Source organism: Lithobates pipiens, unplaced genomic scaffold (assembly GCF_037356315.1).
Source record: "Lithobates pipiens isolate NorthernLeopardFrog02 unplaced genomic scaffold, aLitPip1_a1.2 Scaffold_8, whole genome shotgun sequence".
NCBI classification, from domain to species: domain Eukaryota; kingdom Metazoa; phylum Chordata; class Amphibia; order Anura; family Ranidae; genus Lithobates; species Lithobates pipiens.
Genome location: NW_027507903.1, coordinates 158547755 through 158567439, shown reverse-complemented (window position 1 = coordinate 158567439; position 19685 = coordinate 158547755). Strand labels below are relative to the sequence as shown.

At 42.3% G+C, this 19685-nt stretch overlaps 1 protein-coding gene across 2 annotated transcripts in view; it reads right to left on the bottom strand.

Annotated features, from left to right (window-relative positions):
• The window catches only part of PRPF18 (pre-mRNA processing factor 18), a 79305-nt gene that overhangs the window by 9978 nt on the left and 49642 nt on the right, over positions 1 to 19685 (bottom strand). For both annotated transcript variants that reach the window (XM_077473042.1, XM_077473043.1), the window contains 2 exons: positions 11204 to 11275; positions 8679 to 8834 (listed from right to left, as the gene is read on the bottom strand). In XM_077473042.1, coding sequence (XP_077329168.1) covers positions 8679 to 8834; positions 11204 to 11275 — 228 coding nt within the window. The remainder of the gene's footprint in view (positions 1 to 8678; positions 8835 to 11203; positions 11276 to 19685) is intronic.

Genomic DNA, 19685 nt, shown 5'->3' with positions numbered 1-19685 from the left:
AAAAAAAAAAAGATTCTGGATTTGATAGTATTGGCGAGTCGGTAGAAGCACCGGAGGGCGGCGGGAGGGGGGGGGGGGTGTCTATGGCTGGGTATTGCAGGGTATCACCGACTATGGCTGGGTATCTCAGAGTATGGCGTTGCAGAGCATTGCAGGATATTGGAGGGTGTTGCAGAGCATTGCAGAGCGTTGCACGGTATTGGCGGGTGTTGCAGAGCATTGCAGAGTGTTGCAGGGTATTGGCGGGTGTTGCAGAGCATTGCAGAGTGTTGCAGGGTATTGGTGGGTGTTGCAGAGCATTGCAGAGTGTTGCAGAGCATTGCAGAGTGTTGCAGGGCATTGGCGGGTGTTGCAGAGCGTTGCAGGATATTGGAGGGTGTTGCAGAGCATTGCAGAGTGTTGCACGGTATTGGCGGGTGTTGCAGAGCATTGCAGAGTGTTGCACGGTATTGGCGGGTGTTGCAGAGCATTGCAGAGTGTTGCTGGGTATTGGTGGGTGTTGCAGAGCATTGCAGAGCATTGCAGAGTGTTGCAGGGTATTGCAGAGTAATGGCAGGGTATTGCAGAGTATTGCAGTGTAATGCAGAGTAATGCAGGGTATTGCAGAGTAATGCAGGGTATTGCAGAGTAATGCAGGGTAATGCAGGGTATTGCAGAGTAATGCAGAGTAATGCAGGGTATTGCAGAGTAATGCAGAGTAATGCAGGGTATTGCAGGGTATTGCAGAGTAATGCAGGGTATTGCAGAGTAATGCAGGGTATTGCAGAGTAATGCAGAGTAATGGCAGGGTATTGCAGGGTATTGCAGAGTAATGCAGAGTAATGGCAGGGTATTGCAGAGTATTTGCAGGGAATTGAGGGGTTAATTTTCGGTGAGCAGCGATGTGGGCACTGCAGATGCAGCCCACATCGCTGCTGACACCGATCTCCTCCCCCTCCGCTGTTCCGATCGGTACAGAGAGGGGGAGGGAGGAACCGGCGTCATAACATGACGCCGGTTTGTTTACAAGTGATCACTCCGTCATTTGACGGAGCGATCACGTGGTAAACGGCCGCGACGAGCGGCCGTTTACCGCGATCCGTGATGCGCCGGGTCCTGTGGACCCGGCGGTCACGGACGCTCTCGAGTGCGCGCCCCAGGGGGCGCGCGAGAGCGGAATTCTGGGAGGACGTCATATGACGGCCTCCCACAGTTAAGAAACCGCCCTAAAGCCGTCATTCGGCTATAGGGCGGTTATTAAGTGGTTAAGTGAGTTATTCCTAAGAATTACAGAACTACAATATAAAAAACTGCAAATTTCCATGCAAGATAATTATACCGCTTTCAGCACCTAAAACCAGAATGAATCATACAGCCAGGGAGGTTAAAGTGTTGAGTTCATAAGCTTGTCTAAAAGTTCAGAAAAAGGAGAGAGCTGAAGTTAAACTCTGCAGAGCTCAGTGAGAGCTCGAGAGCTGATTGGAGGGACATAGCTCACAGAAACAGAGCTGAGGCTGTCAATCAGCAGAAGGTCCTAACCCCGTCACCATTTTTTATCATGCTGATAGCAAAAGAACAAAGAAACAGACAGAAATGACAGTTAGCGCTCTGGATTGAGACAGGTACACACTGTAGAAGGATACGCTTTGTTCATTTTTCATATCCGAGGTTTAAAACCACTTTAAAGTACATCTAAAAGGCTTCTGTGTGCCAATCCAAATCTAAGTAGCTATTCCAGTTACTATGTGATGCACACACCTCTGAGCATGATCTTCCTTAATTTTGTGTCTCACACAATCACTCTCCCAGACACTGTAGCTCACAATGGAAAGGTTTCAGCAACAGAGGCAGTGGAGTTGTTAGGGCTTGGTCACACCAGCACATTGTGTGAGAAACCTGGGTTTTGTGCGTGTTTCCCACAAAGTGTTCAAAACGCACTGGGTGTACAATCTGCTGCGGGCACGAATACAATCCTAACAACAAAGAAAACGCAGATTGCAAACACGTTGGGTTTGCCTGCACCAGGTTGCATAGTATTTTTGGTGCGATCCAATGCAATTTCAGCCCAATTATGCCCTTAATCACAAATCATTGTGCACTTTTATAGTAGTGTGCTTCTGTCATAAAGGGCAAGAAGATTTTCACCCAAAAAAAAAAAAAAAAAAAAAAAAAAGTTGATTTGTGATATAGGGAGATTGTAAGCTCTAACGAGCAGAGCCATCTGATTCCTCCTGTATTAAATTGTATTGCAACTGTACTGTCTGCCCCTCATCATCACTGGATGCTCTGTCTCCTCTAACTACACGTAGAACCAGGCCCTGACCATTATCAAGAGACATTGCTGTGCTCTTGAACTGTGGCGTAAAACCAAATGACTGCCGGACTTCACCCTATAGAAACCTGCCCTCCTAAATACAATTCCTGTCTCCATGTTACCAAAGCCTACTTTGTCTCTCTTAATACCTTGTCAGCCAGTCCCCATTGGCTTTTCTCAACCATTAACTGCTTCGTACCCAACCCCTCTACCCAACTGCCCAAGAGATTGTCAATCAGTTCATAGACAATATTGATGCAATACGTGAGGACACCTCCATTGTGCGTACATCTTCCCCACTCAACATACCTTGCCTAACAGCACAATCAACACTCCTCTTTTGAACTGGCTACTACTGAAGAGGATCCAAAACTTCTCAGATGCCCACCTAACCAATTGTCCCCTGGATCCTGTTCCCTCACAACTACTATGTTGACTCTTATTCTTATACTCAAATCGTCAATTTCTCCCTCTCTAGTGGCATCCTCCCCTCCCCTCTAAAATATGTGGAGCTCACTCTCATACTTAAAGTGTAAGTAAACCCCCTATCATTTTCAGCCAAGGAACCTGCCATCTTTGCCTCTGTTTAATCTACAACAGCCATGATGCTGCAAATGTGATCAGTTTAGACACCAGCCATTGGATGGCTTGACAGTTTGGTTGAAAGCACAACCAATGGTAATGCTACATGCCAGAAATGAAACTGTTTTATGGATGGGTTTACGTTCGCTTTAACCATTTGCCGCCCGCGCTATAGCCGAATGATGGGTGCAGGGCGGACCTGAAATTTCGGGAGGCCATCATATGACGGCCTCCCCTTTACACGCTTCTCGAGTGTGCTGCGATCACCGCTTCACTGAGACCTGGGTGACCACAGATCCGAGTAAGGGGCTGGTCCTGGCCCCTTACCAGGAGATCAGCTGTCAGCCAATGACAGCTGATCACATGATGTAAAACAAAAGCTTTGTAACGGTTTTATTTTCTCCTCATGCTGACAGGAGAAAAAATAAAAATAAAGACGATCACTGGCTTATCTGCCAGGGACACCGGTCCCGAAGAGGAAGAGGCAATTATGCCTCAAATGTGCCCACCAATACCCCCTGCCAGTGCCACCCATCAATGCCCACAAGTGCCACCTATCAATGCCCACCAGTGGTGCCAATCAGTGCCACCTATCAGTAACCATCACTGCCACCCAGTGCCCATCACTGCCACACAAAACATTTTTAACAAAAAATAAAAAACCGCAGAGGTGATCAAATACCACCAAAAGAAAGCTATATTTGTGGGTAAAAGATGATAAAAAAATGTCATCTGGGTACGGTGTAGCAAGACCACGCAATTGTCATTCAAAATGTATCAGCACTGAAAGCTGAAAATTGGTCTGGACAGGAGGGGGGTTTAAGTGCCCAGTAAGCAAGTGGTTAAAAAGCCCTCACTGGACCCCACCAACCTGAACAACTTAAGAGTCATCTCATTGCTCCCATTCACCTCTAAAGTTCTAGAACGCTAAGAAAGGCAGTTTCTGGCTTTCGCTTGCAGCACTCCACAGAAACTGCCTTACTAACTGCTAAAACCAATGGCCACTACTCCACACTCCTACAACTTGAACTCTCTGCGGCCTTTGATACCGTTGACCACCAGCTCCGTCCCAATAAACTCAGTTCCATTGGCCTCCAGGATGCTGCTCTATCCTGCTTCTCCCCCTACCCATCACAGCGCTCCTTCAGTGTTACTCTGTCTTCTCCTCTCCATTGCCCCTTTCTGTGGGGGCTCCTCCAATATTCTGTCCTTGGATCCCTTCTCTTCTCTATCTACACCTCCCCCACCCCCCAACCTCTATATGGTGAGGACACCCAAATCTGTCTACTCATCACCCACTCAGTCTCCTCTTGCATTACTAACTTACTGACATATCAGCATGGATGTTGCTACCCCCCCCCCCCGTGCCCCCCTCCATTACTTTTCCATCAAAATCAATAATGCAACCACCAAGCCATCACCTCATGCCAGGGTACTAGGTGCAACGTGAGCTGTCCTTTCAGCCACAAATCCAATCCTTGTCAAAAGCTTGTAGACTTTACCTCTGTAACATCTCTAAAATACGCCCCTTTTTAACAAATGAAACCACTAAGCTATTCATTTACTCCCTTGTTATCTCTTGCCTTGACTATTGCAACTCCCTTCTCACTGGCCTACCTCTCCATAGGCTATACCCTCTTCAGTCTATCATGAACGCTGCTGCCAGACTTATTCCCCTTACCAACCACTCAGGTGTCTGACACCCCTACAATCCCTACACTGGCTCCCGACTGCCCAGCAAATTCAATTCAAAATACTAACCACAACAAACGAAGCCATTCACAACTCTGCCCCAAGCTACAATACCAAATCTTGTCTCCAAATATCACCCAAACCATCCTCTCCTCTCAAGCTCCCATACTAGTCTCTGGGATTTCTCCTGAGCCTCTTTCATCCTCTGGAATTCTCTACCTTAACTTGTCCAGCTATCTCCTATTCTAGCTGCCTTCAGGCAATCCCTAAAAGCTCATCTCTTCAGGGAAGCCTATCATGCCTCCAACTAATCTTTTACCACTTCCATAAGCTCATTCCCCACAGTTACTACCTTTTGTACGACCTGCCCCCCCCCCCGCCCCTATTAGATTTCAAGTGCCTTCTTAAGCCTCTTGTATCTTATGGTATTGTAGCTGTATTGTCTCCCTTTTATATTGTGAAGTGCTGCCCAAATTGTTGGCGCTATATAAATCCTGTATTATAATAATAATAACAATGAGGAGGGAATATTTAACTGTCAGATTGTAAGTTTGCCGTTCCCTCTAATATAATACCATAAATAAAAATAAAATAAAAAAGTGTAATAGTCAAGATTGCAGTCCAATAATACTAACGAAACAGGATTCCTGATTATTTGTTACAGGCATCTCTGCCAGCGTAGCATGAAAGTACACATCTATGTATTGTATTACTGTTACTGGTTAAGAGTAGATTATGAAATGTATGGGAAGAGAATAACTTTACCACCTGAGACTTTGTGTTTCGGTTACAGCTATAAAATCTAATGATTCTTGTTCCTGAAGCGTTTAATGTCTCAACAATTAAACTAGGTTTACGCCAGTGGAATTTTTTATTAGCGCTTTTGATATGTGCTTGTTTTGGCATGGTATCTTTGCATGGGCTTGGAGTTTTATATTAAATAGTAAAAGCCTTAAAATCATGGTGGTTCCAAGAATAAAGAAAAGCATTTAATTTAGTCTCCATTTGATGTGTTAGAGAATAAAAGGGCCAAACATTGTTATTAAGAAATGATTGCATATTATTAAGGAATATGCTTGATCACAAATCTTATTTTAACAGGGCTAAGTTTATGTAGCTGCATTCCCAGGATATAACAAAAAGGTTTTTTAATGTTGAATTAGGCATGGCAGACACAAATTAGTAAGTAAATGGCTGCCACAGATGACAAATAAACGCTTATATTATCCATAGGTGTGCTAAACTGCAAAGTGTTTGCATCACTGGTGTTAAAAGTTCTATTTTTGGCCTTAGCAGCTTCATGTTCTGTAACTACAGCTCAGAAAAGGTGATGGGGTCTGCACAATACACCATAGGGATTTATGTGGGGGGTGGGATCTGCACAATACAGTATACATACAGTGCCTTGAAAAAGTATTCATACCCCTTGAAATTTTTCAAATTTTTTCATGCTACCTCCAAAAATGTAACTTTTTTTATTGGGATTTTATGTGATCGATGGACACAAAGTGGCACATAATTGTGAAGTGGAAAGAAAATTATAAAATGTTTTTCAAAATGTTTTACAAATACATATCTGAAAAGTGTAGCGTGCATTTGTATTCAGCCCACGGAGTCAATACTTTGTAGAATCACCTTTTGCTGAAATTACAGCTCCAAGTCTTTTTTGGGAATGTCTCAACCAGCTTTACATATGTAGAGAGTGAAATTTGTCCCCATTCTTCTTTGCAAAATAGATAAAGCTCTGTCAGACGGGATAGAGAGCCTCTGTGAACAGCAATTTTAAAGTCTTGCCACAGATTATCAATTGGAGTTAGGTCTGGACTTTGACTGGGCCATTCTAACACATGTTATAATATCATATCATATCATGTACTTTGATTTAAACCATTTTATTGTATCTCTGGCTGTATGTCCTGCTGGAAGGTGAACATCCGCCCCCAATTTCAAGTTTAACAGGCTTTCTTCTAAGATTGCCCTGTAGTTGGCACCATCCATCTTTCCATCAACTCTGACCAGCTTCCCTGTACTGGCTAAAGAAACAAAAAAATCATCCTCACATGATGCTGCCACCACAATGTTTTCCCAGTGGGGATGGTGTGTTCAGAATGATGTGCAGTGTTAGTTTTCCGCCACACTTAGAATTTTGCTTTTAGGCCAGAAAGTTAAATTTTGGTCTCATCTGACAAGAGCACCCTTTTCCACATTTTTGCCATGTCCCCCACATGGCTTCTCACAAACTGCAAACGAGGCTTCTTATGGCTTTCTTTCAACAATGGCTTTCCTCTTGCCACCCTTTCATAAATAGTAAATAATAGTTGTCCTGTGGACAGATTCTCCCACCTGAACTGTGGATGTCTGAAGCTCCTCCAGAGATACCATGGGCCTCTTGGCTGCTTCTCTGATTAATGCTCTCCTTGCCCGGCCTGTCAGTTTAGGTGGATGGCCATGTCTTGGTAGGTTTGCAGCTGTACCATACACTTTCCATTTTCGGATGATGGATTGAACAGTGCTCCATGAGATGTTCAAAGCTTGGGATATTTTTTCATAACTTAACCCTGCATTAAACTTCTCCACAACTTTATCCCTGACCTGTCTATCTCTTGGCCTTCATGATGCCATTTATTCACTAAGGTTCTCTAACAAACCTCTGAGGGCTTCACAGAACAGCTGCATTTATACTGAGATTAAATTGCACACATGTAGACTATTTACGAATTAGGTGACTTCTGAAGGCAATTGGTTCCACTAGATTTTAGTTAGGGGTATCAGATTAAAGGGAGCTGAATAAAAATGCACGCCACACTTTTCCCATATTTGTAAAAAAATTGGAAAACCAGTTATTTTTCTTCCATTTCACAATGATGTGCCACTTTGTGTTGGTCTATCACATACAATCTGAATAAAATAAATTGTTTGCAACATGACAAAATGTGAAAAATGTCAAGGGTGTGAATACTTTTTCAAGGCACTGTATATGTGACTGGCAAGTACTAACTTTGTGACGGCCATCCTAAGTCAGGTTAACATTACAAGCAATTCTTATTTTATATATGTGTGCACATCTGAGAAACGCTTCACCTGTCAAAAGCACGCTTTATAAACTTCTACAGAAGGTTTATTTTTATGTTTATATTTTGTGAGCGAAATGCACAAAAAATACCTAGCAAACAAATTACAAATTCAACGATTTTGGCATGAATAAAATGTAGAATTACACAGCAAGCAAACTGACATGGAAGACCCAGCAATTATAGACCAACGACGTCTTCCACTATAAAACATAATAAGGAGAATTCCCCCCTTAAATGAAAAGGCTTAACACTTTCTTATTATTTCTAGATCGATGGAAATTAGTTAAGATATCTTAACGCCATCCCGCTAATGGTAAGCGGACATGTGGCCTCACGGAAGTGGGCCTTTATCTGTGAGGCAGCATATCAGTGCACCTGTCTTCATGCTGGATGCCGCACAGTTTGCCCCCAACACAGAGACCAGGCTCTCACTGAGAGCCCCGGGACTAGCACTAACAATCAGGACCTGGGACTTGATTGCTGTGATAGGCTCAAAATGGGTCATCACAGTGATCACTCACTATGCAGCCCACCCCTGTGCTAACTTTCTCTTCTGAATTGAGAGAAATAAACATTGTATCTTCCTTTTCTTGCAGGAGTTGAAGATGATGTAAATAAACACAGGTTTGTAAAAGAAAAAATTAGCTACATCAAGGTTTAATCTTGGTCAATGCCAGGGTTTGTGGTAAGGTCAAGGTAAGGGTCAAAGGTCAGGGTAGAGTATATTTTAGGTAGGATTTGAAACATTTTTGAATTTGTGTCAGTATGTTTTAGGTAAGATTAAAAAAAAAATTAAAATTAAAAAATGTGTACCATCGTTTGAGCCTTACTACAGATGCAAACAAATAAAATACACATGTGTGGCATCACTGCAATTGTCAGGAGCAGGAGAATTTAATTCTGGGTTATTCTTTGGTGTTAAATTATTGTAATAGCAAGAAATACTAGGCAAACCGATCTTAAAAGGCAGATTTTTGAATTAGAGATTGATGTACGAGCTGCACATCGCATAGCAGGGGAATGCAGATATACATTACCTGAATGTATTTCCTTTGTGTTTCATCGTTCAAAACGTGGGCTACATGTTTGGAGAAAATCTTTTCACGTCCAGTACGAGCGTGGATACCAACCATAGTTACACCAATAGGCCAAGGGGCATTGCCAATAGCCATCTGAAGATAGGCATCATTTGCCTGTGGTTAAGCAAACAAAAGAACTGGAATCATCAGATTGCTCTACATTTAAGTATCTAAGCAAAGGATGAAATCATCATAAACTATAACTAGCCAGGAAGGTCAAAGGTAGGGACAATATATATACATACATACATACATACATACATACATACATACATACATACACACATACACATATACACACACACACACGAGAACTAAACTAAATGCAAACTTTCAGAGCTCCTCAGTTCTGAACCTTCCCATGAATCATTTTTGGCACCCCCCCCCCCCCCCCCCCCAGACAGTTACTACACGCTTAAACTGATACACTTTAACACAAAGAAAATACAATTTATAGGTTTCAAAACAGTGATGTCTAAATATAGTTGGAGCTCACCACAAAGAGCTATAGCACAGCAGCGCACTATGACTGCAGGTATTGTGTTATTGCAGTTTATCCTTTACATTGTACTAAAAGTATAGTACACCTGCCCGAAAGAGCAATTAAAAAAGAAGGCTCCAAATGCCAACCAAATATACAGTATCTCACAAAAGTGAGTACACCCCTAACATTTTTGTAAATATATTATCTTTTCATGTGACAACCCTGAAGAAATTACACTTTGCTACAATGTAAATCAGCGAGTGTACTGTTTGTATAAAACAGTGTCAATTTGCTGTCCCCTCCAAATAACTCACACAGCCATTAATGTCTAAACCGCTGGCAATAGAAGTGAGTACACCCCTAAGTGAAAATGTCCGAATTGGGCCCCAATTAGCCATTTTCCCTCCCCAGTGTCATGTGGCTCGTTAGTGTTACAAGGTCTCAGGTGTGAATGGGGGGCAGGTGTGTTAAATTTGGTGTTATCACTTTCACTGTCTCATAATGGTCACTGGAAGAACATGGCACCTCATGGCAAAGAACTCTCTGAGGATCTGAAAAAAAAAAAAAGAATTGTTGCTCTATATAAAGATGGGCTAAGCGTTAAGAAGATTGTCAAGACCCTGAAATGGAGCTGCAGCATGGTGGCCAAGACCATACAGCGGTTTAATAGGACAGGTTCCACTCAGAACAGGCCTCGCCATGGTTGACCAAAGAAGTTGAGTGCACATGCTCAGCGTCATATCCAGAGGTTGTCTTTGGGAAATAGAAATATGAGTGCTGCCAGCATTGCTGCAGCCTGTCAGTGCTTAGATCATGCGCCACACACTGCATCAAATTGGTCTGCATGGCTGTCGCCCCAGAAGGAAGCCTCTTCTAAAGATGTTGCACAACAAAGCCCGCAGTTTGCTGAAGACAAGCAGACTAAGGACATGGATTACTGGAACCATAACCTGTGGCCTAATGAGACCAAGATAAACTTATTTGGTTCAAATGGTATCAATTGTGTGTGGCGGTAACCAGGTGAGGAGTGCAAAGACAAGTGTGTCTTGCCTACAGTAAAGCATGGTGGTGATAGTGTCATGGTCTGAGGCTGCACGAGTGCTGCCGGCACTGGGATACTACAGTTCATTGAGGGAACCATGAATGCCAACATGTACTGTGACATACTGAAGCAGAGTATTCCAACATGCTAATGACCCTAAACACTAAAGAAGCGGAGGGTAAGAGATGATGGACTGGCCAAGCATGTCTCCAAACCTAAACTCTATTGAGCATCTGTAGGGGAACCTCAATTGGAAGGTGGAGGAGGGCAAAGTCTCTAACATCCACCAGCTCCTTGATGTTGTCATGGAGCAGTGACAACCTGTGAAGCTCTGGTGAACTCCATGCCCAAGAAGGTTAAGGAAGTGCTGGAAAATAATGGTGGCCACACAAAATATTGACACTTTGGGCCCAATTTGGACATTTTCACTTAGGGGTGTACTAACTTTTGTTGACAGCGGTTTATACATTAATGGCTGTGTATTGAGTTTATTTTGAGGGGACAGCAAATGTACACTGTTATACAAGCTTTACACTCACTACTTTACATTGTAGCAGAGTGTCATTTCTTTAGTGTTGTCACATGAAAAGATATAATAAAATATTTACAAAAATGTGAGGGGTGTACTCACTTTTGTGAGATACTGTAACTGTGGTCTAAAGAAGAGCAATGGGAAAAGTTATTTCACAGACTAGGTCTACAATGTACATTTTCTCAGTTTAAACATTTGATATGTTTTTCTGTTGTGAATAAAATATAGGATTGTGAGATTTGCAAACCAACGAATTGTTTTTATGTAAATTTTACGGTATCCTAAATGTTTTGTAAATGGGGTTGTATCATGTCTATACACTCTTTTGCTAAAACAGCTCAAGTAAGGAGAAATGCTGATAGTTTGCCATGTTACTAAGTTGCTGTTAACCCACATAGACAAAGAAGTCCAAGCACACCACTTACCTTTACATATTCTCTTTGTAACACGTATTTTATTATATCGGTCATTGATTCTTTTATATCTGCTGGAAGGTTCTACGTTAAAAAAAATAAAATAAAAAATTGATCAGAAATTTTATATTACATACAATTAAAAATAAATATCTTCCACGTTTTCAGCTTAGTGATGTGGTCGGGGGGTGCTCATCTTTATTTTTTACCCATTTGTTTATACAGTGGAAACAAAATGTAGTCATGAAGTAATAGAAATACTCTAATACAGAACGTAAATGATAATTTCCCCTTTATCCTGAACTGTTCTGTTCCTTGGTTAAGCAAGCAAACACTACAGCACCATTCCCACATGTGGAGATAAGCCCTATGAAACACAGAAAACAGCACTGGTAATAAATGGGTAACCAGAGTTGCAGGCCTCGTTTCATTAGATCATTTTTGCACATGGGACAGGTGGTGAGAAGAGAATATTATCTCATTCTTCTTTAGGCTGGGTTCACACTATTGCAAATTGGATGCAGGTTTCTCCACATCCAATTCACATTTTAGGAGCCTGTGACTGGCTCTCAATGGAGCTGGTTCACACAGCTCTGGGATGGCTGTGGAGCAAATTTCACAGGAATCCTGTGCGTCTTTTGGTCTGTTTCAGGTCCGAATTCAGCCAAACAAAAAATAAATAAAATCGGACTTGGAAACGGTAAATAGGGAGGCACCGGATCCCTGCTGTGAGCTGCTCCACATGGAGATGTGAACCCAGCCTCAAACATAAGTATGGCTAAAGCTTTTTTTTTTGGTCATACTTCTTTTATTGGTCATAGGAGCGCACTTACTTTTCCTGTGACCCAGAGTCAGCTGAGAGGGAGCCATTGCCTGCGGTTAGCTGATGTAGTAGAGCTGCTCCAGGCACTGGAAGGATCCCGACAATATTAAGGCCGTGTAGGCTGAAACATGTAACGTGTCCATGGTTTTTGACCCTATGCATCAATAAAGCTTCATATTCTGTTTAAGAGCCTGTTGAGTGCTGACTACTTTTGATGACCCCAGTCAATCTGAAATGTGATGTGATAATTAAAATAATTTAAAGGCCAAAACGTTTTCTTTTTTGCCATCAGTGTCCCTTTAGGAAGATGTCCCTTTAGATCTTATCTTGGGGATACAAGAAAATTAAAATAAGAAAAAATATATATAAAAAGGGGGGGGGGGGGGATTCTCCTTTTAGACAGTTGTCTCCAGAACAGGGTCCCTATTGGAAGATTTTCCCTCTATTTCTGTTAATAACATTTTGTATTTTCCATAATTTTCTGTCTCAGGTACAGTGGTCATAAAACCAAACCGAGGTAAAACTTCCACCATTTATTGATAAGGAAACACGTGATGTTTCTGTTTATTAGCATTTTAAGTGTGCTATAGACATTTACTAGCAGTTGGACATTCGCAATACTTTTTTAGGCCAACACACAGCTTCACATAGTTTCATTGTAGGAGTATGCATTGTCCAGTGGAACAGTCCAAATCCATGATAGGCAATTTTGGGCTGGGCAGCTACCTGTAACTGCAAGTCCCATCTTTTCACTGTAACTCAAGACCATCTATACGAATGGCAGAGGTGAACAATTTATGCTGTTATAGGAGATATAGGACAAATGGCAAACTGCTGGCCTAATGTTTATAGAACAAAATTGACTAGAGGCATCTGCTATTATCAAATAAAAAACGGAGAGATCTAGTGATGAGCACCAAATGCATTTAGATGCCTTTTATTGAAGTTGTAACGCAGGTATAAACCTAATAGATTATAAACACAGTTAGCACTTTGAACCTAAGCCAACTTTAGGGTCTCCGCTCTGGCATCTGCCCCCCATTGGGTGTTTTCCCCTGAGGGTACAGGGTGAAGTAACTTCCATGACTAAGCTCCATGGGTGGGGTGAAACATGTCGGGGGGGGGGGGGGCAGGGGAGCCTCGCCTGGATGGAGTTAGGCTGAGGCGGTTATTGCACATTACACTCTGGGCTTGTAAGTGTGCAGTGGTTGAGATTTTTTTTTTTACTCCTTGTTCTGACAATTAACACTGTTTGAGTCCCAGCTCCAAATAGGTTTTAAGTAGAAATCTGTGCAAAGCTGCTGACACGTTAGATACATGCTTCTACCTGCACAAAAACGGTTTCCCGATAAAATACCTGCTAGCTGCCAAAAACAAGTTTCCTGTGGAAATCACCTTCAAATGATTCATTCCCTTTCACTGAGCAGCAGGTTATTTTTAATGAATATCATTCCTGTGGCTTTGGGATTGCACATCCTAAAACTGAAAACAGCCCTAGCCAAATAGAATTTGAGTCATCAGTTAGATATGATTAACCCCTCTGGTGCTGAATAAAACACAAACACTACCTATATGGAAAAAGTGCAACCCTGGTGTATATACTGCACATTCATTTATCATTAGTGTTATTACTAATCTGAATAGTTGACATGTAGAAAAGCAACAAACATACAATACAGTACATACTATGGGAAAATATATTTGAACAGGTGAAGTGGTCTACATAGCACCTCGTTTCATCTTCTCTCAGCACAATGCATTGTGCCTTGTAAACCACCCTTAAAAAGGTGGGAAAGCTTGAAGTATCACATGGCCCTGTGCTTTTCTGTGATCTTCAAGCTTTACTTCAATCGGATTGTGTTAAAGAGGAAGATTACCTGAAATATAAACATCAAGTGATACCGGGGGAAGCTTAAAACTGAAAAAGTAGGTGTAAAATGGTGTCATTCCATAATGATAAAAGTGGTCAGTACTAAAACATTTGTATTAGAAGTTAGCATACAACCAGCTAACACATCTATCACCCTCTGGTCTTCTTTTTGATTAGACTAAACAAACTCTTTACTAACAGCAACGCAGAGGCTGCCATTGCTGACATCTTTCTGAAAATGCTCAGCAGTCTTTGGTGTCATCATTTTCTGACACATTCACCTGGAACAGCCAAGCAGAAGACAAGCTCAAGTCAGAAATCACTAATTGGATCTGCATGTCCGCCACTGAAATGGCATTTTTAGATGGGGGGATGGTCAGCAAGAACTAGCTCCATACTTCCTCAGGAAAGGCTTCTCTAAAAAAATAGAACTAAAAAGGTGGATTTTAGGTTTTGTTTTTTTTGCCACCTCAGTGAGTTTATTCGGGAGACTCAGTTCACCTTTGAGTTCATCTATATCTCCTCCCACATTACACATCATTGTGGCTTATTTATATAAATACATTCTATTTAAATAAGGTTACGTTATAAATGAGCAGCCAAAGTATCAAGGCTCCCCCGCTTACAGCTCTTCTTAGTCTAGCCACCATAGACATTTATCTTGTTCTACACCTAGGTGTTTTACCCGCTTCCGCCCTCCCCCGCCCCCCTCCTCTCAAACCCCCCCACCCCTCATCGCATATAAAAAAAACACACTAAACAACAAAACGGAGAGCTAAAGAAGGGAAGAAAAGAGTGTAAAAACTATGAGACACACAATCTTTTCACAACTACCTATAAGGGAATCCTCAATTTCATCAAACCATAACTCCATATCCTTTCAAACTTCTTACTATTTCCCTGTTTAGTATAGAAAACCCTTTCATTGCTAGTTATTTTCCCTATATTCGTCAGCCATGTTTCGGGTGATGGACTAGAGTGTGACTGCCAATTTTGAGCAATCAGCCTCCTTGCCTGAAAAAGGCATCTAGTAACTGGTGTAAATAAGTTTTTAGGGATTTTATATCCCTCCGGTATAGCCAACAAGCAAGTCCTCACTGTCGCATCTAATGTCAAGCTAAAGATTTCATTTATGTGCTCCATTACCTGTGTCCAATATCTAAAAAGCTTCGGGCACCTCCAAAACATATGGATGAAGTCTCCAACCTGGCCACATCTAGGACACTGATCATTATCTCTCCATCCCATTTTAAACATTTTCCTAGGTGTATGGTATACCCGGTGAAAAAAGAAGAGTTGGGAGGCTTTTTGTGCCGGAGAGATAGAAACCTTAGTTCCCTGATCCATTATCCACTCCCAATCGGGTATAGACACTGGTCCCACATCCCTCTCCCATTTCCTTTTACTTTTGGTCATACCACTTCGATCTAACAATTTATCGCCCAACCTAGTATATATAAATGAAATCAAGCCTTTTAACGTATCTCTAGACATGATTTGGGATATCACCGGGATCTGTATCAGCTGTATCTCCTGTGATCTAAATTGGGCCTGAATTGCGTGTCTGACCTGGAGATATTTATAGAATGAGTGGTTTGATAAAGAGAATTCAGACCTTAAGTCAATAAATGACCTAATAGTTGAACCCTGCACCATTTGCTCTAGCTTATGTATCCCTTGAGTTACCCATTCCTTACATCTTTCAACTTTAAATAGCTCATCTAGATTCCTATTATCCCATAGGGGAGCCACCACGGTATATCAGATATACCTTCTGATATCCCAATAAAGCCTTGACTGTTTTCCAGAGTTTAGTAACCTGAATAGTTGTTGGGCAGCGCATATTAAACGAGTTTGCCTCTAACGCCTCCATGAGCGTATTGTGTGGACATCCTAGCATTAGTAGCTTATGACAGGGATTGGCTTCATTTATTGCTATTACTCCAGCTAAATGCTGCAACTGGGCCGCTAAGTAGTAGAGTCTAGGGTATGGAATCGCCAACCCCCCCTCTTCCGGCGGCAGCTGCAAAGTCCGTAAGCTAATCCTCGGTGGACCCTTTTTCCATATAAGGAGTCTGAATAAGGATTCTATTTTCTTAAACCATCCTTCCCCAATCCATACTGGCGAGTTGTGAAGGAAGTACAGGATTTGAGGAAGCCATACCATCTTAACCAGATTGCAGCGGCCTGCCAGCGAAAGGGGGAGACGACTCCAAATATCAGCCTTTTGTTTTAACTTCACTAGGAGAGGGGATAAATTATCTTCCAGGTAAGAATTTGCGTCCCTAGTAAACCACACCCCTAGATATTTGAACTTCTCGACCTGTTTCAAGTTCAAAATATCCTGGGGAGCGCAAATAAACCCCCGTTCCAGTGGCATCAAAGCGGATTTATCCCAGTTAATGGTTAATCCTGATATGAGACCAAATTCTCTAATCATCTTCATTGCCACTTTTAATGAGGTTTGAGCATCCCCTAGAAAAAGCAAAATATCGTCGGCAAACAATGACATTTTTTCCTCTACCTGTCCTCTCCTAAATCCCTGTATATCAGGGCTAGCCCTAATGGCGATGGCCAGTGGCTCCACCGCCAGAACAAACAATAGGGGTGAGAGGGGGCACCCCTGCCTCGTGCCTCGTTCCAGCAAAAACGTCTCAGAGAGCACATTATTGATTTTAATTTTCGCTCTTGGGTCTGTATAAAGCAGTTTTATCCATTTAAGAAAATTTGGTCCGAACCCAAATCTAATAAGCACTTTGAATAGGTATACCCATTCGAGGATATCGAATGCTTTGGCTGCATCCAGAGTCAAAACTACTCTGGAGCTTCCATTATCTACCGGGATCTGGGCATTCAAAAACAATCTACGGATATTAATACTAGTAGATCTATTCGGGATAAAACCCGACTGATCAGGGTGAATGAGCTTATGGACAATTCTTTTTAGGCGTGTTGCAAGCACCTTTGCTAAGATTTTTACATCTGATCCCAAAAGCGAGATCGGGCGATATGAGGCCGGGTCCATAGGGTCCTTATCCTCTTTAGGGATAACCACTATAGTGGCTTCCAGCATCGAGGAAGGCAAGGCTCCACACTCCAAGGACTGCCTCAGTGTCTCCAATAATTGTGGCAGCAGGACCTCCCCATATCTCTTATAGACCTCGATTGGTAATCCATCGGGTCCTGGTGCTTTTAAGTTAGGCATCTCTGCTACCGCTCTTTGGAGTTCCTCGATAGTAATTGGGGCCTACAATACTGCTAAATCTTCTGCCGTTACTATTGGTATATTCAGATTCCCCAGAAAGGCAGCCGTAGCTCCCCCTTCGCTCCCTCCTTGAGATTTATATAATGAACTATAGTATTGATAAAATATGTTATTAATAATGGATGGTTCAGAAGTAGTCCCTCCCTCTAGGGTCCTAATTGATAATATCGCTGAAGGGGCCGTATTTACTTTAACCAGCAGGGACAGCATACGTCCCACTCTCTCTCCCTCCCCAAAGTTTGCTTGTTTCTGCAATATACGTCTGTTGTCCATTTTGTACCTGGTGATTATCTTGAATTCTTGCTGTTTATCGAGCCAGGCCTTCTGTGTAATAGGATTTGGGTTTATAATATATTGTCTTTCTGTCTCTAATACCGCCTTAATGGCTTCCTCTTCCTGTTTTTTCATCCCGGCCCTATTTCTAGCAATTTGTTGAATAAAAAGACCTCTTAAAAAGGCCTTTAAAGAGTCCCAGACGACCCCCATTGGTGCTGTGTCCATATTGACATTTATAAACTCCTTTATCCCGGTTGTTACCCAATCCGTATCCTTCATTAGTTCCAACCATACGGGGTCCATTTTCCATTGGCCAGAATATTGTTTCCTACCTACAGAGAGTGTCACTGTTAGAGGGGAATGGTCCGAGACTCCTCTCGGGCCATATTCTACCTCATCCACTCGTAACACCGCGCTACTATTCACCAGAGCCATGTCGAGTCTTGATAATGTAGAGAAAGTTGCTGAGTAACAAGAGTATTGTCGCTCTCCCGGGTACCGAGTGCGCCATGCATCGCATAGGCCAGCTTCATGTAGGAAACGAGCTAACCTCGTTGCATCTTTCACCGTTGATGCATTTACAGTTGGGAACCTGTCCAGGGATTTATCCAAAACTTCGTTAAAGTCCCCTACTGCTATCACTGGAATATCAGGTTTATCTATTACAAAGGATAATAACTCATATAAAATCTCCAATTTAAATGGAGGAGGGACATAGATGTTGGCTATCACGTAGGGGTTATTTTCAATTTGACAATGTAAAAAAATGTACCTACCCTCTGCATCTATACAGCCATTATAGCAAACGAACCGAACCGCCCTATCAACGAGGATGCTAACCCCTCTTGCATAGGTTGAGAACACAGAATGAAACTGGGTCTGAAATTTCCGACCTTGTAGACACCGAATCGTATCATCCATCAGATGAGTCTCCTGGAGACATAATAATCCGGGTCCTTTACCCTCTAGAGCTGACAATACCACTTTTCTTTTGGTCGGATCTCCCAGGCCCCGCACATTCCACGATACTATCCTAATTCTTTTCACCTGCATCACTACTTAACAACTTATACATTTGGCAGTTTTGAAAAAAAACAGTAAAAAAAAAAAAGGTGAGAGAAAAAAAAAAGTAAAAAATAAAAAAAGTGCATAAGTATAATAATACCAGAAGAAGCCTTCCCCCTTTTTTTTCCTTTAATTTTACCTATGTGTGCCCTATATAGTGCATAATATTTTCTCCCATCCCCTTCTAAGTAGTGCATCTCCAAATTTGTGTATCCTTGTATTATTTTTATTGTTATTCCCTTACCCCACCTTCCCATCCCAACTCTCCCACCCCCCCCCCCTTACCAACCTCCCCGCCCCATAGGGCTACCCCCTAGGGGTACACTTGTGGCCTTCTTACAATACTCCCACCACTCACTACACATACCTCCTTGTCCTTCACACATCCTTGCTGCTCAACCCCTACCCCCCACCTATACTGTGCACATTACAAAATATAAAAATTTACACCCAACTAACCCGCAATTCCTACCCACCCCCCCCCATAGAATATATACCCCCAAATCCCTTGAAATCCACCTTACTGCCCTATATTGTATATTTATAGGTCCTTTTTAATTTCATCTAGCCATTGGAATGCTTCCTCTGGCGCGTTGAAAAAAAAAGTTTTTCCCAATGCAATCGCCCTTAAACGAGCTGGATAGAGGAGCGCATACTCTAGCTTATATTTAACCATTTCTCGTTTGACTGGTATAAATTCGGCTCTTCTTTTCTGGAGGTCGGGAGAGAAATCAGGATACAAAGAGACCCTAGCTCCTTTGAACCTAATATCTCCCCTCGCTCTGGCCTCCCGCAGTAGGGACACCTTATCCTGGTAATTAAGGATCTTAAGCATTATAGGCCTAGGACGCTCCCCCACATAACGAGCTTTTACCGGGGTACGGTAAGCCCATTCTATTGCAAATATCGGGGTAAATATTGCAGCCCCAAAAAGTTCTCGGAACCACCCCTCAAGAAAACCTATCAAATTAGTCCCCTCGGAGTGCTCAGGGAGACCTAGCACCCTGATGTTGTTTCTTCGATTCCTGTTCTCCATCTCATCGAGTTTATCCGCTTGTGTAGTAACTATCTTTTTAAGTGAGTCAATTTCCAGCATTGCAGGTCTCAACTCGTCCTCAATCGCGCCCGTGCGTTCCTCAAGCTCGGTAGTTCTCAGTATAGTCCTATTCAGTTCCTGCCTTATAGACAATAGTTC